General features: G+C 36.9%; 1 protein-coding gene across 6 annotated transcripts in view; it reads right to left on the bottom strand.

Moving 5' to 3' along the window:
- The window catches only part of HUWE1 (HECT, UBA and WWE domain containing E3 ubiquitin protein ligase 1), a 1,105,343-nt gene that overhangs the window by 140,947 nt on the left and 939,233 nt on the right, over positions 1 to 25,163 (bottom strand). For all 6 annotated transcript variants that reach the window (XM_090389849.1, XM_090389845.1, XM_090389850.1 and 3 more), the window contains 2 exons: positions 6,277 to 6,410; positions 5,735 to 5,956 (listed from right to left, as the gene is read on the bottom strand). In XM_090389849.1, the coding sequence (XP_090245975.1) occupies positions 5,735 to 5,956; positions 6,277 to 6,410 (356 nt within the window). The remainder of the gene's footprint in view (positions 1 to 5,734; positions 5,957 to 6,276; positions 6,411 to 25,163) is intronic.

Raw genomic sequence — 25,163 nt, 5'->3', positions numbered from 1 at the left:
TAACTGAAAGGAAAGCGGAGGAGAAATTATTGAGAATGGACACAAAAAAAGGCACTTTGGGCAGATGGAATCTATTAAGGGTGGCAGTAAAGGAGGCAATCAAACCCTTAGCCATAATTATGAGAGCATCCTTGGATTCAGGGAAGATCCCCCATGTTACTGGAGATGTGCAAGTGTATCCCCAATTCATAAAGGGAAATCAAAAGGGGACATGAGAAATTGCAACCTGTTAGCTTAACGTCTGTTCCAGGAAAGATAATTGGACACACTGGTTAAAGAAGAAATGCAGGACTATTTGGACAGGCATGCCATTATACTGAAATCACAGCATCGATTTGTAAGAGGGTAAATCTTGTCCAACCAATCTGATAGCTTACTATGATGCAGTGACCAAGGAACTGGATGCAAAAAATAATTTTGATATTATATACTTGGATTTCAGTAAAGCTTTTGATACTGTTGCACATAAGACTGCTGTATAAACTGGAGCAATGTTTCATTAAGGGCAAATTTTGCTATGGATAAAGGGATAATTAAGTGAAATTATTTTCTATATTTCTCAATGATATTGATGAAGGTATATCAGGCTAAATGTCTAAGTTTGAAGATGATACAAAGGTTGGCAGGGTGGTTAATGACAGTCATCAGGGTGAGCTACTACAATAAGATCTATGATAATTGGGTCGATGGCCTGAGAAATGGCAGTTGAAGTTTCACATTGAAACTTCATTTTTTTCATTCTCCACTATACTCAGGTAGTGGAGAATGAAAAAGATATGGGAATATATATGTGCAGTCAGATATGAAATTCTATGAGCACTGCAGACATGCTGCCAGGACAGCTCATGAAGTTTTGTCAATGATATACAGAAACTTTTCTAGCAAGGAAAAGGAGATGATTATCCTTTTATTATCATTATTAGCCACATGGTGCAAGGAAGCCTGAGGCTTATGCTGCACCAGCCAAAAAAAAAAAAAAAAAAAATTTCTGAATTACCCTGAGAGTGAGAGTCAAAAGTAAAAGGGAATCACCAAGAAAGAGAAGAATGATATCCAGCTCAGGACCCTGGGTGTGCCAAGCCCATACTCACTAGATGTGAGCACTTGTATAAGGCCATGGTTAGGCTGCATCTTGAGTACTGTATACAAGTCTGGATGCTTTACTTTTGGATGGATGTAGATTTGCTGGTACAGGTGCAGAGAAGGGCAATGAGATTGCTGAACGGAACAAAAGGGTGCTCTTACCTAAAAAAGCATCAGCTCTACAAATTGCAGCATCTCGAGACCAGACACCCACAGGGAGAGCTGATTGAGGTGTTTAAAGCCTTGACTGGATTGAGTAAGCTCAATGTTAATGGTATTCTTCCACTTGCTGAGACTATACATATGAGGCGGGCATAAATTCAAGTTGAGGAAGTCTGGATGCAGCACAAATGTGCAGAAGTGTTTCCCTTCAGCCCAGCAGTCAGTTGATTGTTGGAACAGGCTTCCATCTGTTGTGGTAGTGAATGGGTTGATTAAATTCAAGGAAGAACTAGACAAATTCTTGTAAGGTACGGATGGGTGAATTGTTTTTTTTTTTTTTTTTTTGCTGCTAATATCAAACCTGTATTTCTCTCTGAAAGAGTTCATTAAGATAAAAGGCAAAACTGATAAAAGTTCTTGATAAATCTGATTCATCTACATAACAATGCAATCTTAAAATGCTTTGAGGGGTTAAAATGCTTGCATTTTGATCCTTCAGTTATTAGAATTTCCATTCATATTTTTAGCAGTAGAGCACATATGATGCAAGAAGGCAAGCTTATACAGCATCAGCCAAAAAAAAAAAAAAAAATTCCCATTTCATTCCTCCATTTGCTCCAAAAGTTTATCCACCTCTTCCTTGAATTTATTTGCTATCAACTTCCACAGAGATCCAATATATCTGGATATCACTGTCAGTATTACCGTAATTATATTCATTTTTACTTCCAATAATTTTTACTGGCAATAATAACCATAATCCATGGTACATCTCTTTTCTTACCAGTATTAATGAATAATCATCAAATAGCCAGCTGAAATCTGATAAAAACTTTTGGGGAACAAAATTCCCAGTGCTAATAAATGTTATTGTATTCTCTATCATTAACACACTTGCACAATTTCCTCAGGTAATGAATTCTTGCAACCAAAGTTGCCATTTTAGTACTTTTTGCACTAGATTTGGTACTTTTTTCTAGTATCTTGTCATTATATTGTGCACTATAGCATTTCTAGCACAATATTTGATGCAAATCTTTATTTTGCTTGAAAAATGCCCTCTTTTAAGCTGAAATTTTGTGCAGGGGTCATTTATTAACACTGACTAGTATTAATATTATTGAAACATATTAAAATCAAAACTTTACAGGAAACCACAAACTGTCTAACTGATGGCACATATGGACTGTGATCCCAATTATTATAATAGCATTGCACTGTAAATTGGTTATGTAAGCAGTGCCTCATCTAAAGTGGTGCCACACGTTCACTCCTCTTCTTTAAATTTATTTTAAAATTTAAGGATTTATTTTTAATGCATACAGTATTGCCACAAACCATTGGAGAGTGGTGCTTAATAGAGGGTTGCTTAATGCAGGCCTCACTTTTCAAATTACTGGAGTTACTCAAATTATGGATGCGACAACTGAAATTGTTTCTGCATGGCAACCACTGTTTTGAATACATGTAACAGTGTTGATGAAAATTTGTCCTTTTCATTTGTGACAATTCAATTACTTTGAGTATGTCACTAATTTTTCTTTTCTTGTGAATTTTAGTATTACTAGTATGTAATCCCCCCCACCCACGTAAAAAAATTAGCAAAAAATATATTCACTTTCGGGATTAATGGCTCAAAGATGCTAAATATATATGAAAAAAAAAAAAAAAAAAAACAGCCCTGCAAATTAGATGGTGATTATTTAAAATGTTTCTGAAAATATTGTAAATGCATACTGACAGCCAAATTAGGTGATATTGAAATGCAATGTAATACAACAAGCACAAGAAAGCCAAAGAGCCCTTTAGTTTTCAGCATCAGAGTGTACTGACATTCATAAAAATTGGCGAAAGAGAAGGTGCAAAGGCAGAAAGTAGTGTAGCATTTTTCATAGCTGTGCATTAAGGGTAGTTGATTATCTGAGTGACATTTGTAAATTTTGTTTTTTGGACAGCAAGGAATGTAAGGATTTCAAAGTGCAAAGAACACAATGTATTTCAATAATATGCAATGATATAGACCCACAATTCATGGATGATTTAAAATCTGATTTAGAAAAGATAAACTTGAGTTTAATTATCGATGAAAGTAATGACATTAGTGTTATAAAAACGTTGAGAATTGTGATACAGTATTAATCAAATTTCAAAAATGGTAACTTCACTTGACATGATCAAACTCAATGAATGCACTGCAGAAAGAATGTGAACCTTTTAAGACATCTCCAAGAAATAACTGATTACATTCGCACAGAATTATTGCACTTGGTACTGATAATAATGCACCTGTAATGGCCGGTATTAACAATGATGTGCATATGAAATTAAAGGCTGAGATTCCTCATCTTCTTATCAAGTGTATATGTCATGAAACTCAGATTTTCTTATTAAAGAAATGTACAATTGGTTTTCACAATCACCTGTTTAACAGGCTAAATATAAGAAGCTTTATAGTTTAATGAATGATGGAGTTCCTACTTTGAAGTTAATTCAGTATAGTTAGACAAGATGGGTGTCAAATGAAATTACAACAGTGAGAATTCTGCAGCAGTGGCGTAAGCTTGAAAATCATGAAACTGCGAAAAGAAATGAATGCTGTTATACAGCCAAAATATTATATTCAATGTGTAGTGATAAGAGAAAATTATTGTTTCTTTTATTTTTGAAACAAATTCTCGGAAAAGTACAAATGGTGAAGAGGACCCTTCAAAGTTGTTGAACAACTTGGTATATTTAATTCATTCTATATGTTCAAAAGTTGTTATTCCAGGAACAAAAATCACCATTGATACTGTAATTGAAAATAATTTCGCCGTGAAGCCTTACTTGGACTATTAAGTCGAAAAATGTAATTGCAAACTTCCGGGAGAAGATTAGAAAAAAAAATAAAATAAATAAAATAAAAATAAATAAACAATATTCGTGTTAGTTGTGCAAAGTTCCTGGTTGCTCATAAAACAACTTCGCCAACATTTGATGGCGAAGTAAAGTTGGAAAAGTCAACATTTAAGTGCATGCAAATGCCTAAAAAAATATTCTACAGAAATGCGAAAAGCTTATATGCATTGATTTTCAATGGAAAAAAATTACATGTTCAATCGATTGAAACCTCTGAAACAACACACAGCTTTGGGCAGAAATCACAAATTATAGAGATGTTAGAGGTAAAAACACATTTGAAGATCTTTCTTAATTTGCTGTAACAGTACTTTCATCGCCTCATTCCAATGCCGACGTAGGATGTTTATTCAGTCACGTATCAAATCGAAACTCAAAACTTTGAACACAATTTTGGCAGTCAAATATGGATCGCGATGGCATGGAAAATGTTGTAACAATTATGAGTTGCCTGCGAATGTTTAAGGAAAATCAGCACATTGGATGTGTATGAATCTGATGTTAAACCAGCAACTCCATTACACTGAAGAGCAAACGGACAGTGATGGTGATTTCATCTTTGAAGGTGTTGCATAACTGGTATGCAATATTTTTAACTACTATAAGCTGTTTTAGATAGATTTTTACTTTCTTTTGACAAATATCAAAGAATTTTTAAAGTATTCTATGTTAAATTTTCAATTATTTTTGTGTTTACTGAAATTTTAAAAAATAAGAACATTCGTTAATTCACTAAATATGTGTTCAAAACAGCATGGATGTATATTGAGGTCCATTCGTTAAAATCAGTGTTTAAAATAAAGAATTGATTTTATTATGACTGCAACTAATTTAAATAGGAATTAAAATGTATCCTGCACTACTGTAATCCTCTTTCAGAATTTTATTTTTAATTCAAAGAGATATCTTGATAAATTTATGAAAATAATAACAGAAAAATTTGTTTTTAACACTATATTTAGTGCCATTTATTGTAATTTTAGCGCCCTTTTGAAAACCATCTAACAGGATTTACAAATTTAAAATGGCAACATTGCTTGCAACTCCATTATTGCCCCAGGGACTCACATATGGTGAGTATGGGCTTGGCACAGCCAGGGTCCTGAGCTGGATATCATCATTCTTCTCTTTCTAGGTGATTCCTTTCTACTTCTTGACTCTCTCAGGGAATTCTTTTTTTTTTTTTGGCTGGTGCAGCATAAGCCTCAGGCTTCCTCACACCATATGGCTAATAATAATAATGTGATTCAAGCAGTACAGAATGCACTGCACTCTTGAATAGTGGTAATACAACAATAAAACAAGTGTGAATAAAATAAAGTATTTACCAACCTAAAAATATTCCAAATGTAAACAATACCAGGCCTATCATAATAACTTTCAGAACTATTACAATGCATGAAAGAAATCAACTCTGACATTCAAAGGATCCTGGTGTTTTTATCAGGATTTTTAGTATAAGTATCTCCCTTAATATACTGACTTTCATGTTAATACTATCCAGTCAACACAATAACAGAATAGCCAACATTTTAATTTAATTACAATAAATATCATAAATAAAAATGAAAGGAAACAACAGTGCACTAACCTACAGACTACAGGCGAAGCCTGTGGATGGATAGTTACAACAGGCGTGCTTCCTGTAGCAGAAGAGAGTGGAGTCGATGTAGGATGCCTATCATTTACTTTTTTTGTGCCCGTACCATGTCCGTGACGGTGAATTTGGAAGACGTTAGTTCGGCAACCAAGAGCTGCATCGAGACTAATAGAAAGCCAGGATGGTTGGCTGCTCCGACTACTGGAATCCAACCTAAAAAAATAAAAGTGCCAATCCAGTTACATACACTTTTAAAGAATGGAAAAAAAAACAAAAAATTTGCTTTCACTAACAGAAGAATGGGTTTTTTCATTAAGTCAAATGTTAAACAGGTATTTTTGCATATTTCATAAATTTAACTTTTGAAATGGAGTTCAAAGCAAGTTGATATTGTTAAATTTAAAAAAAAAAAAAAAAAAAAATATATATATATATATATATATATATATATATATATATATATACACAGGCAAAACAAATTGATATTTCCTAATTACACCATTTAATAACACAGATTCTTTACTCACACATACCTGTGAACCTGGGGGACAGATGTGTCTGATGATACATGAGACTTTGTCATAGATTTTTTGTTTCGATAATGAGAATCAGCTATGCTTTCAGGAGGACGGCATTCTTTGGTTCTTTCTAGTATGGACAACAGAGACTACAAAGATTGCAAAGTGCATTTTAAGAAATTTTAATAAGACAAATGGATTAACTCTATTAATATTTTAATGAAAATGTTTATATTTTAACAAAATAGTAATAACATGGACAAGATTTTAATTTCCCAGAATATCTGGGAAGATAAAAGTGGATACACAGTCTTTTCTGATAAAAATCTGAATTCATTGACTAATGCAGCTGCCTTTCTATTACTCTCATAATGCATGACTAACAGACAAATCATCAGCCGAAATCATCAATATGAAGAGCACTGGAAACCAGTATATGCTAGTTTGTGATGGAATTCACTCTGACAGTAAAGTGTTGAATGACTTGACACAAACCCTAAATTTCTTATTTGATAAATAGGGCTTAATAAATGCAGATTTCCCCTCAGACCAAACCTACAACAGAGATGATCTAAAATGCCAAATCTCCAGGACATATCATATGCTTTCTTAATGTTGGAGGAAACTGATACCAGACATTCTGACCTACCTCATAAAGGCATCATGATATATGATTCAAGTCTAATTAGGTGATACATGGTAAACATGCCCCTTCGAAACCTACACTTTTACATTTTAGCACTTAATCAAAGACAGCTAGTGAAGCTATGTGGGTTGATAACTGCCTGGGATCCACAGATCTTTTCCTGGCTTTGGAAATTGCCTTCTGCCAGGGATTCAGAAATACTCTTTCAAGAAATATGATTGAATAATTGAATTACAAGTAAATGATCCACAGCTGTTGGGGAAAGGCATTTCATTATTTCACAATAGATGTCTGGTCCGATAACATTTAAGTGTTACTGGACCAGACACCTTAGAAAGAGAAAGGGCTACTTCTAGTTCTTTAGTAAAAAGTTTATTGTATGCCTCAGTAATCTCTAAAGCAATAATGATCTCTTTTTCTTTACCCTCCTTTCTTTGACAGTCAGAAAAACTGGAGAATAAGATGTTCTTTCTAAGATACACAGATTTCCCCACAGTGCATCAGCAATTTTGGAGAGATCTGTAATTGGACTTCCATTATAATGCAAATAATTCAAAATGCAGATAGTGCAAAATAACTCCAAGAGTTCCTCTGATTGTGATCAGTAACACTTGAGCACATTGTCAGTAAAACCACGTTAGTTGATTGAAGGTATGCACTGTCCCCAAGTTTAAAATGTTCTCCATTTTATGGTTTTATGGTCATTATGGTTCAGCATGAGTTTATTAACTGAATGTGTCTGTGAACACTAGGCCTGACTTACAATCTACTGTGACCATTAAAAATTTTGAGAATGTGGGTGGCAGCTGCAAGATAAGTTTATTAAGGCACTCCTAGGAGATGCTGGTCCCAGGGAGATTCAGGATAAATGAATCAGAAAGATAGGAGAAACCTACAGCAATAAAAATTGCAACTGCTTCATGCATAGGACCATCTACAATCCTTTCTTTACAAATGATAGTACAATTCATGAGAGTTGGGTTTTCTGTTTTTTATAAGTAAGTCTCCTGAAGACAGAGGCAAACTGGTTCAGTTTGCCTTTGTGTATCAGGAGAGTCTTGATATCATCAAAATTCTGGCAATGTGTTGACATGGTATGGATGTGAAAGTTTATTCCATTGAATAAACTTTCCCATTATTTTGGTATGGTGGATGGGTCATGTAGCTTTCAAGGAACTAATGCCTTTGTTTTCTCTTATTTAGCTTCACCTTATCTTTTATGGGGAGGTATAAATGTTGGCTTATTACCATTAAGCAAAGGCACATGATGCAAGAAAGCAAGCTTATATAGCATCAGCCAAAAAAAAAAAAAAAAAAAACCCACCCTTATTTCACTCATCCATTCACTCCAAATGTTTGTCAAGTTCTGCCTTGAATCTACTTAAGCTATCGACTTCTACAACAACAGATGGAAGTTTGTTCCAGCAATCAACCACCCGCTGGATAAAGGCAAACTTCCGCACATCTATCCTACAACCGTCTTTCCTCAATTTGAATTTATGCCCTCTCAGGTGATTATGCTGAGCAAGAGGAAGAATAGCCTAAACAAATTTAAGGCTCAACTGGACAGGTATTTTGAGCGAACGGAGGGGTGATATGGGAGTGGTGGTTTTTTTTTTTTTTTTTTTTTGGCTGATGCTGAATAAGCTTGCTTTCTTGCATCATATGCCTCTACTAATGCTAATGCCATTAGCATTGAGCATGCACAAACCATTCAAGGCTTTATACACCTCTATAAGATCACCTCGCCGGTGCCTAGTCTCCAGACACTGTAATTTGCAAAACTTAAGCCTTTCTTCATAAGAGCAACCCTTTGTTCCAATCACTAACCTTGTTGCCCTTCTCTGTACTCATTCCAGCTGCTCTACATCTTTCTTAAAATGAGGCCTCCAGACCTGTATACAGTACTCAAGGTGTGGCCTGACCATTGCCTTATACAAGGGAATAATCACCTCCTTACCCCTGCTAGAAAAATTCCTGTATATCATTGACAAGACACCATAAGCTACTCTTGCAGACCATCTGCACTGCTCAGAAAACTTCATATCTGCCTGCACAATTATCCCCAGGTCCTTTTCATTCTCTACCACTTTCAGTGTGGTACCACAGAGTTGATATGTTACTCTGGGATTACTGTTTCCCATATGTAGTACTTTCCATTTCCCACTCTCAGCCCATCTGCTCAAATTTTCTAGATCCTGTTGCAGCAGCATTTGTGTCATTAACAACCCTGCCAAACTTCGTATCGTCTGCAAAGTTGCACATTAAGCCTGATATACCATCATCAATATCATTTATAAATACAGAAAAACAACAATGGACCCAACACTGAACTCTGAGGAACTCTATTAATAACACATTAGTCCACGAAGAGCAGTGTCCATTGATTATCACTCTTGTCTTCTCCCACTCAACCATCCCTTTATCCATAGCAGCAATTTGCCTCCAATGCCACACTGCTCCAATTTGTGCAGCAGTATCAAAGGCTTTTCTAAGATACAAAAATATGAAATATGATATCAAAGAAATGTGTCTGTCTTTGCATCCAGTTCCTTTGTGACTACAGCATAGTATCCAATCAAAGTAGTCAGACAAGACTTCCCCTTAACAAACCCATGCTGTGTCCGAGCTATAACTGAAGTCTTGTCTAGATGATCCTGCAATGCTTCTTTAACCAATGCCACCATTAATTTTCCTGGAACAGAAGTTAAACTAACAGGTCTCTAATTACCTGTGTCTCCACTTGACCCAACGTTGTGGACTGGCATCACATTTACACATCTCCAGTCCATGAAGCTCTCATAATTATGGCTAAGGGTTTGCTTGCTTACTTTGTCGCCTCCTTTAATATAACTGGATAGATTACATCCACCCCCAGGTGCCTTTCTTGTGTTTATCTTCAACAATTTCTCCTCCACTTTGCTCTCAGTTATTACAAGATTATCTAGCTTAATGCCAGACTTTACTTCACCTCTGGCATTCCCCTCCCTGAATAACTTCTCATGTGTGAATGCCAATGCAAAATATTCATTCAGTTTGTTAGCTACCTGAGCAGGATCATCAACAGTTGAACCATCGTTATCAAGTGAACCAATCTGATTCATTCCCTTCCTCCTAGTTCTTTACTTATATATAAAGAGTTCTTTACATAAGTAAAGAACTCTTTGCTGTTTTTCTTTGCATCCTTTGCCAAAGATTTCTTGTAATCTGTCTTCGCCTGCCTAACCTCCTTTGTAACTTGGTTACAGACCAGCTTATATCTATCATAGGCCTCTGTGTCACATGTTAATTTATATGTATCCCATGCATGTTTCTTCTCTGTCAGATGTCTTAATTAGTTCACCTGATATCCATTTAGGCCCAAATCTTGAACAACATTTCTTTGTTGGTATGAAAAGCCTAGTAGCTTCCAAGATTAATTCTTTGAATGCTTCGCATTTTGAATTGGCTGTTGGTAACATCATCAGTTGGTTCCACCATACAGAATTTAAATACTGTCTCAAACCACTGTAGTCACCTTTACGAAAGAAAAAACCCTTTCCTTTACCCTTGATGGTAGTTACCTCTTTGAGTAAATCCCACTTCAGAACATTGTAATCACTGCCACCTAGTGGTTCCTTTATCTGCAGATTCTTGATGCATGAGGAATCACTACTGACAATCAGATCAAGAGTATTACTCCCTCTAGTTAGTTGCCTCTCGAACATGTTGCTGTAGAAAACAATCATCCAATAAATCCACAAAAGCCTTGCTAATGTGTGAGTGACCAACCCACAAATTCCAGTCAATATCCGGGAAATTAAAATCCCCCATTATAAGACATTAATTTACTGGCCCACTATTTCTCTGCACAATTGCTCATTATACTCATCAGCACTATTTCTCTGCACAATTGCTCATTATACTCATCAGGCCTACTCTCATTTTTCCTTTCCCAGTGCTTATGTCACACAAAACCGACTCAACATTGCATTGACCACCAACATCAATTGGATGCATGTCCTTAGATTTTGTGTGTTTCTTAACTAAGCATAACCCCTCCTCCCTTCCAGTCCTGTCTGTACACATTGTACTCCCCAAATTCCAGATCTGCACTGCTTATGTCTGTGTGACACCATGTCTCTGATATCCCAACAATATCTGCCTTTGATGTCTTGACTTGCACTTCAAGCTTATTGAATTTATTAACTATACTCCTAGCATTGATGTACATGCAAGTATGCACGCACCTATTTCCACTCTTAGTTACCCTAACACAGCCCATGTATTTACTTGTTCTACTATGACTCCCAGCAGTCCTGGAAATTCCCATTGCCGTGTTTGCCAGGCTGCTGCTCATTCCAATAGAAGTAGTGCAAGAATCATTTTTGCCTCTGCCCCCGGCTACTGTTAATCTATTAGTCCATGTATCCCCCCCCCCCAAGCTAGCAGTTTTCCGACCCACCTTATTCTATCCATATTTTACAGAAAAATTTCTACGATTGACTCATCCAGTGCCTCGACCTCTACATCTAGTTGTTGGCTTGCACGCAGTAGTAGTTCTGATAGATTTCCTTTAGCACTTTGTTTACATGGAGCTGGAACAGAGGTGCTGAAACTGAAGTATATGCAGAGTGACTTTTTATTTTTTGTACCAGATTTTTTAGAACTCGCAATCAATACTTCAGGGATCAATAAATCAGGTGGAATGCTCATTTCAGTCTGTATTCCAATGGAATGCTTCCTTCCGAGTGTGCAGTGCATAGGTTTCTTGGTACTTACTGGCTTCACCATTTTTCTCACTTCTTGATATTAAACTCCACTTTGTGCCTCTTGATTTACTTTCCCCTTTTACATTTCTGGCATTCTCACGACCATGACAGGTGCACTCCTTGATAGTCAACACAGTTTGGTTTCATGGTCGAACACACCTTGTTCTCGTGTGTGTTCTTTAGCATCACATCCAGTAGTGGATTAAGATCGGTTGAGTCCCCGGGCGCAGAAGAAAATATTGGGCCCCTTAAAAAAACGAGAGAGAGACAGGGAAAATAAAAATACATGTTAACCATTTTTTTAAATAAATAAAAATACTATTAATGTTTTATTTCCAATAAAATTTATGTATAATATAATTAATAATAATCACAAAGTTTTGAATTAATAGTTGAACATATTAGTTCAACTAATTTGTTGGGGTTTTGTGTGGGCCCTTCAGAATTCGGGGCCCAGGGCGCACGCCCGCCGTTAAATCTGCCTCTGACCACATCAAGCAACACAAATGGCAGTTCAATGACATTATTATTATTTATTTATTTATTATTATTATTGTCTTTGGTGGCCCCAAGCAGATCATTCGCAAATGCTATTTTATGGCAAACTTTTGTCTCAATTTAAGCCATTGGTTCAGAACCAAATTCCAAAATAGGGGACCCATCACGGATCCTTCTGGGCATCCCCATAGACACTAATTTCCTATAAGTTAAATGCTGTGCCCTTACAATTATCTGCCTTGAAGTTAAATAGCTTGTTACAACCTGGTATATTTTCTCTTGACAATGGAGCTGTCTTAACGAGTAAAGAATACTCTCCTGCCAGACTGAATCAAAAGCTCCTGCAAAGTCAATGAACAGAGTAAGAACATTTTACTGTCTGCATTTTTAACATAAAGCACTAAATCATTAATTGCGTCCTCAGTAGATTTGGATTTTCTAAAACCATACTGAAATGGCAACTCAATGTGGTGTAAATTCATGAATTCACTTAATCGCTGGAAAATCAATCTCTCGAACAACTTTCCTAAAGTTAGGTAACAGCGATATTGGTCGATAGCTCCTGGGGCTTGTTTTTTCTTTACCTGGTTTTTGGCAACAATTTCAGAAGGACACATTTCCAGAAAACAGGAAATGTGCCTTCCAATAGACATTTGTTATACATATTAAGCAGAACTGGAGGGTATATCTCTAATAACTTACTGATACTGTTGTTCTCAATTAAATCAATCCCCTGAGTCTTATCAACATTTATCTGTTTACTAACTACAAGTAACTCCTCTGCTGTAAAAAGAGATATTCTCATCGTTGACATAATCTCTATTATCTGCTGTCATCTCACACTGTTCAAGAGTATCGTTACTTACACAATCCTCGGGAAACAGTTTGTCTATGACAACTTTAATAGTTGTCTCCCAACTAACTGTTTCCCTACCATTTACTATTACTGTGTGAAATACATCCTGCTCTATCTTTTTAGTAATGGTCAACTTATACAGCAGTCCCCAAGGGTTACTGTTTCCTGCAGTTCTTACCAAATTCTGCCATGACTTAACTTATGCAGATAAATAGCCCTATGATATTCCCTCCTTTTACACCTATATATTTTCCTTATAATAGGTGGCCTCTTCTATATCACAAGACCTATATCTTTGAAATTGCTTCCTGGCCGAAAAAACATATCACCTTAAAATTTTCAGTTGTTCAGACTACCATGGTACTTGCTTATCTGTGGCTTTCCTACGCCTAGCTGCATACTTCAAAGCTTCAAAAAGTATACTTTGAATATAAAATGCATATTCTGTGGCATTCATAATGTTCAGAGCCAGATATTTATCATTACTAAAAACCAATTGCAAGGAATCATTAAATGTTTCTCAATTTATCTTTTTATATGCAAACCTCATCTGATGGTAGTATTATTACCACTGGTAAGCTTAAGGTTAAATTTAAATTTACAGATATCTGTAATCAGGTCAAGGTGTTTAGATTTGAAATTAAAAGTGAGAATGAATCGGTAAAGTGCCTTTAGTATGCTGTGTTTTGTACAAAATAGCAGATCATGAATACTGTCATTATTATTTTTATTTCATTAACAAAAATACCAACACTGACTTAAACACGAGGCATTTGTCCAGTCATCCGTCCAGGGACCGACTATGGTACAGGTCTGCAACCCTAGACAGCCTGAGCACTACTTTATTTCCCTCTCTTTCCAATAACTTTTTGCTGTCCTTAATAACTTCATCTTATTTCTCATGCGCGATTAGGCTGGCCGAAAGCAATATTGAGATGCTATTCCTCTACTATCGCTACTTATTCCTTCTATAGCAAATAGTGTCTTTTCAACACTACTTTATTAGTTTTTGTTTCTCCCTCTGCTGGCGTTTTGCTTCATCTGTTTAATCACTTACTACTCCGTCACACGGGTACAGTTTAAACTGACAACTTCACACCTTCCCCCTCCCCCATCTACCCGGGGCTACTTCAACTGACATATATACACCACACATGAACTTTTGGCTGTTTTCTTTGGTCTCTGATAACAATCTATGTATTGCGGGTCCATGCACACAATAAGTCTTCTTGTTTTGCCTTATTTTAGATTTCTTTCATTTTTTACAGGAGTTTACAACTTTATTTATTTTATATATTTTTATTTATTCTTTAATTTTTATTCTTCCTTTTGGTCTATTAGGTTGGCTATGATGTATACGTATACTTTCAACATGTACATCATAACAGAAACAGAGACCCGACTCCTACGATTTTCACTGCCGACCCCTTAAAGAAGTAGTTAAAAGTCCTAGGACCCACGGCTTTAGGTACTTACATTAATTATGCTTATGTTTATTCATTTTAATTTCAGGTATTTGTTTTTTGGCATACATGTGCTCTTAATTCTTCCATGGTAATTACTCCTGACAGTTCAGCTCCTCCACCTAATACACTGATAATAACATATTTGTCTACATTTCATTTTGGTTGCTGGTTTTTTCTACTTTTACTAGTGGTACCCCAGATCTATAAACTTTGAGTTTAATATTTTTAATTTTCATATCTTTCTTGTTTACTAAGACTTTCAGTAATTTCACTGCATCTTATTTTTATCTATATTATACACAGAGAGAGAGAGAGAGAGAGAGAGAGAGAGAGAGAGAGAGAGAGAGAGAGAGAGAAAATCGTATCTAACAGGCAGAAATTGAGTAGCAGTGCTGTTATTAAAAAATGGTCGAAAACCACTGCTCTATGGGATATGTAGCCACTTTGGCAGCAAAGTCTGCATGTTTGTTACATGCAATCTCAATATGGCCAGGAATCCAACAAAAGAAGATGCTGTTTGTTTTCATTTCATTTATTCAGGGTATTCCAGATTTGAGTTAACAGTTATTCTTTGTCTCCACTGTACAGCTCTAATTGAGAGATATGTGGATAGCACAGATGTCCACAGTATACCTGCTATGTTCGGTATGGAGTTTCCTGGCTATAGTGATGTAGAGAAATGCGGCAGAGCAGATATGACTGTCAGTTTTAGATCCATTCGTCTAGATTGATGTGTACTGTGCGTGTCAGATCCAGATCCTCAGTGTAGCAGGAATTTGATTTGCAATGTGTTCTGTTGGGAGAGGGCATGTTTTCCCCATGCTATGAATGAAAGATTGCAGAGGCATGTACAAAAGGCAGGAGTTTGTATCTTACTAAAGTCAAGTTGCCAATTAGCAAATAATTGGTGAATGCATATTGCTGTTCATGAGTAAGCTCTGTAAAGGTTTTTCCATTTGAGGGAGAGAAGTCCATTCCAAGTTTGGTTGCCCTTTGAGTTTTAGTGCACAGTTTAACAAAAGCATTTGTCTACGTATGTAGGGAGGCTTCATTTACTTTGGAATATAGGCTGTGAACTGGAGATGCGTGGCATGCCTCTAGTGCAAGAAGAGCACTAAGGTGTACAGAAGTGAGGCAATGTAAGGAACTTGGTCTAGCAGAGCTATAGACTGCAGATCCATAGCAATAGTCTAGACATGATGAATTAATACATGGTACAAATGAAGTGTGAAATGGTCAACATTGTTGGGAATTGAAGGGGAAAAAAAAAAAAAAAAAAAAAAAACCCCCTGCTCTGCAAAAATATCTTCATCTTCTCAAATGTCCACCGACATTTCTTTGAATGACAATCTCCAAGCCTCTCAAGGGTAACCGTATATGAATGGAGTCCCCCAGCCATTGATACTGTTGATCCACCAGATTAATGATACTAATCTGGTGGATCAACAGTGATACATCACTGTTGGGAATACACCAGATTAGTATCACTAATCTGGTGTATTCCCTGCTGTTCAACTTATGCAACTTCAAATAGTAATTTGAGGTTGCCAAATTATCCAATTGTCAATTTATTCAGAGAATGGAAGGTGGAATGCAATGTGCTGTCATTACAAAACTGTAGAAAGGATTTCCAGTCAATAAAAGATCATTTATAAACAGCAGTAAATGAGAAGGACAGCAGTTTCTAAACTGTGAACCACAGCAAACTCATAGGAGTGCCATGGGATATTTTAAATTTGAGGGAAACAACGATACTCGACATCTGTCAGACACAGTGCAAACTACTACTTCAAGGTAGTTCACACTTTCAACCATACTTAAATTGTTTGGACCCAACTATTTAATAAACGGAACTTTATTTAGGTATTTCTTTTTGCTTAGGGTCACCGTGAAAAATTACTGAGACACTAAGGGTGCTGTGAAACGAGAAAGTTTGGAAATTTCTTCAGTAGGAGAAAGAACAGAATTGTGTAGAACCATCATGAGGGAGATATATTTTCTCTTTGCAAAAAAAGGCAAAAGGGAGCAGAGATGCAAATTATGAAAAGAAACTTGTAGGCTGGATCTAAGAAAATCTGTATTTAGTCAAAGAGTAAAGGAATTACTCGAAAAAGACCATGCTTAGCCTTGTGGCATTACAGTGGTTATAAATATTAAAGAGGCAATTTATAGACATTTTGTTTTCTCTAATTTTTATTTTTTAATGTAGATGTTATTTCAACTTTGCTTCACTCTATCATTCTCCTATTTTAATACTAATGCTAACAGACGAAAACAAAAGCTACTCATTACAACCACTGAAGGCATATACCTTTTATTAAAAAAAAGGGGAATATTCTCTTAAGTGCTTATTATTTCACTTAATTAGGGTAATATTATGCATTTTAAATCAGTCCAATCTGTCATTCTGGTATAATGCTCGATTACCATAATTTTTACATAATAATAAGGTGAGTTCTGAAAAAAGTCTAAGCCACTGCTAATTTTTTAACTCGGTACAGTTTTTGAAACAAAGATGTTCTTCAAATTTCTACCAGCATTAGTACTTATTGTGCAATTCAACCAATTTTTATGCTCACTAGAGCACCACAAAAACTGAAATATGCAAAAAAGTTGCTAAACCTATTGCCGAATTCCAAAATGATTCAGCATTTTGGAATTCATTCAAACATCACGAAGAGACCAGTGTGGAATCCTATTATCATTCAGCACTGGAAGCCTATTAACTCTGTCGAATGCATCTTGCATTCACTATCATACTACTGAGTCTTCAAAGGCCTAATGGCATATTTATAAAATTGTCTGACATGTGATGCATGGGTAAGACATGATCAACTACCAATTGGTGAGAATGAAGGTGGCAATTCTCAATGCATCACAGCTCAAAAAATGTGCGAAATGTTTGCAGATCTACCTGGACCAGGACATGATCTAGCCAAGGATGATGTCTTTGTGTGTGCTAGGTGCCTAGAGTGCCAACTCAGTGTTCTGATGGGCATCTATGAGAGTTTGAGGTGTAGGGTAGATTCCCTCGAAGAAATTAATATAAATGTCCCATCAAGCTCGCAGCTCCACAACTCAATGCCAGAGCGCACACCTGTGCATCATGCTTTGTTTGTTTGTTTGTTATTTGGTTTTCAGGAGCATTAGCAACTAAGGCCATATTGCTCCGGGGATATGCAGTGGTCATTCCCTGACCTTTCTGCATCTTCCGTATTTGGTGGTCATGGGCTCAAACCCTGGTCTAATCAAGAAGCGTGTTATATACACTGCTGCTCCTGCCCACCTGGCTACGGAGGCACCATGCATCATGCAACACAGCGGCAATCTCCAGGGCAGAATGCGCTGGTCCCACAGGAACTAGTTACTATTGGCGATTCTATTGTCAGGGAGACAGGGAATATATTATGCAAAAAGGATAGGTGGAGCAGAACCAGGGTATGTATAACAGGAGCAAAAGTTGAAGATGCGGTAGAGCAGATATATTATAACAGCACGAAACGTGATATTGTTGGACATGTTGGCTCTAATGACATTAAGAGCAAGAGATTTGCAGTTTTACTTAACAAGTAAAGGTCAATATTGAACAAAGTTGCGAGTTAGGGTTGAATTTGAAAGAGTGCAATTCTGCCTACACACGATAGGAGAAGTATATGATGAGAGCCTTGTCAATCAATCAACAGGACCTGGAGGGAGAGATTGAGCAGGGTTCATGGGGTAGAATTTTATTCAGTGCAGTTTGTGCTGGTTAACAGGAGAGACCGCTTCTATAGGTATGAGGTACACTTAAATAGAAAGGGTGCAAGAATATTTGCTGTGCCATCAAGGCATCAGCAAAAATTCTTGGAAAACTGCTGGCTTGGGGGAACTCACAGTATAAAACATTAACAGTGGCCGCAGGCAGAGGCAAAAGTGATTCTTACACGGATTCTATTAGAATGAGCAGCAGTCTGGAAAGCAAGGTGATGAGGATTTCCAGGACTGCTGGGAGTCATCGCGGAACAAGTAAATACATGGACTGTGTTAAGGTAACTAAGAGTAGGTACAGGTGCATGTACACCAATGCTAGAAGTATAGTTAATAAATTTGATTAGTTTGAAGCGCTGGTCAAGACCTCATAAGGCAGATATCAGAGACATGGTATCACACAGACCAAGCAGTGAAGAATTAGAATTTGGGGAGTACAATCTGTATAGAAAGGATAGTCAGGACAATAAGGGGTTATGCTGTTAGTTAAGAAACACACAAAAAATAAATCAAAGTGCATCCAATTGTCATTGGTGAACAATGCAATGTTGAGTCAGTGTGGTGTGACATAAACACTGAGAAAGGGAAAATGAGAGTAGGCATGAGTTATAGGCCTAATGACTCATGAGTACAATCAACAATTGTGCAGTAAAATAGAGTGGGCTAGTAAATCAGAATTTCTTATAATGGGGGATTTTAACTCTCCAGATATTGATTGGAACTTGTGGGGGTTGGTCACTTGCACACTAGCAAGAACTGTGCATTTATTGGATGCCCGTTTTCTACAGCAACATATTCGAGAGGCAACCATAGGAAGCAATACTCGATCTGATTATCAACAGTGATTATTCATGCATTAAGAATCTGAAGATAAAGGAACCAATAGGGGACAGTAATCACAGTGTACTGATGTGGGATTTTCTTAAAGATGTAATTACCTTCAGGGTTTTTGGTTTCGTAAAGGAGAATACAGTGGTCACAGATAGTTTTTAAATTCTATTCAGTGGGATCAACTGATGATGTTACCAACAGTGAACTCTAAATGGGGAGCCTTCAGGGACCTAATCTTGGAGGCTACTAGTTACATCAACTAAGAAATACTGTTCATGGTTCAGGCCTAAATGGATGTTGGATGAAGTAATGAGGCTCGTGGCAGAAAAGAAAAATGCATGGGATGTATATAAATTATCAGGTACACAGATGCATATGGTAGATATAAGCTGTCTGTAATCAAGTAAAAACGAGTTTAAGGCAGATTACGAGAAATCTTTGGCAAATGATGGAAAGAAAAACAGCAAAGGTTTCTTTACTTATGTAAACTCTAGAAGGAAGGGGATGAATCAGATTGGTCCACTTAATATAGCTGGTTCAACTATTTATGATCCTGCTCAGGTAGCTGATAAACTAAATGAGTATTTTGCATCTAATACACACAAGGAGTTATTCAAGGAGGGGAATGCTAGAACTTTATCAAACTCTAACAGGGAACTAAGTGATTTTGTAATAACTGAAAGCAAAGTGGAGAAATTGAAGTTAAAACATTAGGAAGGCACTTGGGGTAGTAGTAGTAGTGGCATGTGATGCAAGAAAGCAAGTGCATATGAGCTTATGCAGCATCAGCCAAAAGAAGAAGAAAAAAAAAAAAAAAAACACACCACTCCCTCCAAATACGCGTCCAGTTCCTCCTTAAATTTATTTAACCTGTCAACTTCCATGACAAATGGAAGTTTGTTCCAGCAATTAACCACCCACTGGCTAAAGACAAATTTCCGCACATCTATTCTACTTCTGTCTTTTCTTAATCTGAATTTATGCCCCCTTAGGTTCATAATCTGAACAAGTGGAAGGATCCCATCAGAATTCAGCATGCTCAACCCAATTCAAGGCCTTATATACCTCAATCAGATCACAGCACAGGTGCCTAGTCTCCAGCCACTGCAATTTGCAGAACTTAAGCCTATCTTGGTAAGAGGATCCCTTCATTCCCCTCACCAATCTTGTTGCCCTTCTCTGTACACGCTCAAGTAAATCTACATCCTTCCTAAAATGAGGACTCCAGACCTGTACGCAGTACTCAAGGCGTGGCCTGACCATTGCCTTATACAGAGGGAGAATCACCACCTCCTCCTCCCTGCTAGCAAAATTCCTATATATCATTGACAAAACTCCATGTCCTGCCCTGGCAGCCTGTCTGCATTGCTCAGAAAACTTCATATCTGACTACACAATTACTCCCAGGTCTTTTTCATTTTCTACCACCTTAAGTGTAGTACCACACAGTTGGTACGTTTCTCTGGGGTTACTTCTACCCATATGCAGTACTTTGCATTTGTCAAGGTTAAACTTCAGTTGCCACTTCTTAGCCCATCTGCCCAAATTATCTAGATCCTGTTGCAGTAGCACACTGCCAATACTGTCATTAACAACCCTGCCAACCTTTTTTATCATTTGCAAACTTCGACATTAAGCCTGATATACCTCAATCAATATCATTGATAAATATACAAAACAACAGTGGACTTAACACCGAACCCTGTGGGACTCCACTAATAACATTAGTCCACGAAGAGCAGCATCCTTTGATTACCACCCTCTGTCTTCTCCCACTTAACCATCCTTTTATCTATTGTAGCAACTTACCCTTAATACCATTCTGCTCCAATTTGTACAATAGTCTTCCATGCCCAACAGTGTCAAAAGCTTTCCTGAAATCCAAATATATGATATCAAAATTATTTTTTGCATGCAGTTCCTTTGTAACCACATCATAATATCCTATCAAATTTGTCAGACAAGACTTTCCCTTAACAAACCCATGCTGTGTCTGAATTATTGCTGCAGTCTTGTCTAGATGATCCTGCAATGCATCTTTAACCAGTGACTCCATTATTTTACCTGGAACAGAGTTAAACTAACTGGTCTGTAATTACTCGTGTCACCCTTCGATCGTCCTTTGTGAATTGGGGATACATTTGCACAACTCCAGTCTGTGGGGACCTCTCTCATAATTATGGCTAAGGGTTTGCTTAGTTGCTTTGCCGCCTCCTTGAATATAACTGGATAGATCCCATCCACCCCAGGTGCTTTTCTTATGTTTAACTTCAACAATTTCTCCTCCACCTTGCTTTCAGTTATTACAAAATCATTAAGTATCCTGCTACAATTTGATAACCTTCTGCCAATTTCAAACCTTAATTCCTCATGTGTGAATGTAGATGCAAAATACTCATTCGGGTGAATGGGTTCAATCCAGTGATATTAAAGGAGGCAGCAAAGGAAGTAAGCAAACATTAGCCCTAATTATGATAGCTTTATTAAATCCATGGACCGGAGGTGTGCAAATGTATCCCCAATTCACAAATGGGGTTAAAAAGGTGACACAAGTAACTATAGCCCTGTTAGTTTAACTTGTGTTCCAGGGAAAATAATGGAGTCACTGGTTCAAGAACTGCAGAACCATCTACACCAGCAGTTCCCAACCTTTTTTGACTGGCGAACCCTTTTTATTCAACATAATATTTTTGTTGCGAATCCATAAGCCTATATTCTCTGAAATCGTATAAAAGTACCGAATTTTCAAAATAAAATATTTCCAATACTACATTTTTATAAGCGACACTGCGTAATAAAAAATTAATATTAAGTATTATTTATACTTTGTAAAGCAGTTATTGATTAGTCCAAACTAGATTTTGAACAGGCTAAGAGTAGAAAACTTGCTTCTTGCTGTAATGGTAGCCGAGCATTCTGGTCTTTCCAAAGCCTGGCTGCAATTTTTGCACATCTGTTCTCTGTTCCCTCCTCTGTCAAAACTAGATATCACATTAGCCAAAGATAAAGCTGATATGTTAGCAACCTATTTTTTTTTTTCCAACTCATGTGTTGATGACCTTGCTAAATTGCCTCAAACTGTTCCCAATACACACCATTCAATGAATCCTCTGGTTTTCCGTCAAAAGAACACCAGAAGGATTTTGATGAATCTGACGCTACGAAAATCCAGACCCTGATGCTATTTGCCCGTGAACTTACTCCTGTTTTGTGTCATCTTGATTCACTTTCTTATTCCAAAGATATTTTTCTTTCTGCTTGGAAATTTGCTCATATCCAGGCAGTTCCTAAAAGGGGTGACAAATTCCTTTAATCCGATTATCATCCCATTGCGATTACTTTTTCATTGCGATTCTACTCTTTCCAAAGTAATGGAGAAATCAATTGTTTGTTTGTTGTTTGGTTTTTAGGAGCATTAGCAACTAAGGCCATATTGCTCCGGGATATGCGGTGGTCATTCCCTGACCTTTCCGTATTTGGTGGTGACGGGCTCGAACCCCGGTCTAATCAAGACGCGTGTGCTACGCACTGCTGCTCCTTCCCACCTGGCTACGGAGGCACCTCAGGGAAATCAATTAACTACCAACTCAAACTATCTGGAAATCTTTCATCTGGTCAACGATGGATTCCGTCAGTGTCGTTCCACTAGTGACATTCTGGCTTATGTACATCTATGGAAGGACTTCAGCAAGAACTTATAGAAGAGACAGAAAACAGAATGAAGACATGAGAGAGAAAATGGAAGTGAAAAAGAATATTATCGACACTATCAAAGAAAAGCATTTAACGTGGTATGGACATGTAAAATGGATGCAAGAAACCAGATATTCAAAGGCTATCCTGGAATAGAAACTTCCTGGAAGAAGGAGAAGAGTAAGACCTAGGAGAACATGGATGGATGGAGTACGGGAATGCATGACAGCCCGAGGTTTAACTGACCAACACACCCTGAATGTATTTAATGGCGGGAAAAAATTCCTACCAAAAAATAATTTGTAGGCTGTGGAAACCCAATGAAAATGGAAAAACTCCTCTTGAAGATGTGCATCTATGGACAAATTCAATGGAAAAACTTTTTGGTGAAACTCAAGCCATTGCTGTTGATATTTCAAAGGATTTTGATTGTGTTTGGAATAAAGGTCTTCTAAGTAAGCTTCCATCCTATGGTTTGCCAGCTGTTCTTTGTGACTGGGTATTCGGTTTTCTCTCTGACTGGTCACTGCAGGTGATGCAGGATCTGTCTTCTAACTTCGCATCACAAAGAGAAAAATCTTGTTTTGTTATTTATGTCAGGGATAACGAAATTTTTTTTTTGTTTAGAAATCGCAAAAATGATGGGTAAACGCAAACGATGAGTTGCACTTTCAAAAAAAAAAATTTATTCATAAGTTTGAAAATGGTGCATCCGGTAAAACTCTAATGAATCATTATAATGTTGGTGGCCAAACCATTCACGACACCCTAAAAAATAAAGGGAAGCATTGTATTGGTCGCGAGTAGTGCGTGGTAAGTTTTTTTATCTATCGCAAATGTAATACGATCAAGTTTACTACCCGTTTATGATGAAGAAGTGCAGTAGCAGAAAAGTCCGATAACCCGGGATGTGCAAATTGTTTTTGCTTTATGGTAGTGACATCCAGAAAGGTTTTTTAGTAAAATGTGAGCTTGCATGCGGTGATAATAGCGGGTTTTCGCCTTAACCCTGAGAAATTCTTTACATAAAATTTCATTTTGACCGTTATCATGGTGCTGACAAACAGAATAATAAGTGACAGCGGTACTAGTAACCCCATTAAAAAAAAAAAAAGATCGATTTGGATCAGAAAATTAAAATAATAATGTTTGAAAATGGTCAAACACGAAAAAGTATCACGCGGAATTTAGATTTGTCAGTGTCAACAGTGAACACAATAATAAAGGAAAAAGACAGAATACGAGAAGCAGTGAAGAGATCGGCACCAATGAAGTCAGCTATAATAACCAAGGCTACGAAATCAGTTTTTACTGTACAATTTCTTCCTTTAATGTTTTCTTTTTTATGCACCACTCCAACAAATTCACTGCTGTCCCCAGATCAAGTTTTTAATTGAACTAATTAAAATATATAACTAAGGTATATATATAATTAATATATAAAAAAATATAAAACTAATTAAAAAATATATAATTATTTGTCTTCATTCTTCTGAGAATATCATGTGGATTTTTGTAATTTTGGCATATCATGGATATAGGAGCAATATTTTATTAATCATTCCCTAGCTACGTAAAACTGGACTCACTGGACTCAAGCAGTACTGGAAAGTCGGTGACTTACTGTATTTTTGGATTAACCGGGAAATCGATTATCTAAGATTTTTATTTTACCATTTATCAGGGAAAATTGAAAGTCTACTGTACTTGGATTTCAAGAAAGCTTTTGTTACTGTTGCACACGAAAAACTACTGTACAAATTGGAGCAGTATGGCATTAAGGGCAAGTTGCTACAATGGATAAAAGGATGGTTGAGTGGGAGAAGACCGAGAGTGGTAATTAATGGACGCTGCTCTTCGTGGACTAATGTTATTTGTGGAGTTACCCAGGGTTCGGTGCTGGGCCCATCATTGATTTTTGTATTCATCAATGATATTGATGAAGGTATATCAGGCTTAATGTCCAAGTTTGCAGATGATACAAATGTTAGCAGGGTTGTTAACAACAGTACAGACAGTATGCTACTGCAACAGGATCTAGAAAAGGTGGGGAAACGGGCTGAGAAGTGGCAACTGAATTTTAACATTCACAAATGCAAAATACTGCATATGGGTAGCAGTAACCCAAGAGAAACTTACCAACTGTGTGGTACTAGTGGTCAGGAGCGAGAGTGCATAGCACGCGTTCCTTGTGTGGACCGGGGTTCAAGCCCGTGACTACTAAATACGATAAATATTTATATTGACGATTTATTGTAAACTCTACTGACTTGGTTGTCGTGCCAGACTATAAACAGAAAAAAAAATTTACTTAAAATTTATTTACTACACTCAGGGAAGTGGAGAGTGAAAAAATCCAGGGGGTAATTATGCAGTCAGATATGAAGTTCACTGAGCAGTGCAGACGGGTTGCC

The sequence above is a fragment of the Mastigoproctus giganteus genome, chromosome 2, assembly GCF_048544385.1.
Source record: "Mastigoproctus giganteus isolate SK-2022 chromosome 2, ASM4854438v1, whole genome shotgun sequence".
Lineage (NCBI taxonomy): Eukaryota > Metazoa > Arthropoda > Arachnida > Uropygi > Thelyphonidae > Mastigoproctus > Mastigoproctus giganteus.
Note: the sequence above shows the minus strand (reverse complement) of the source record. Positions and strands in the feature narration are given on the sequence as shown.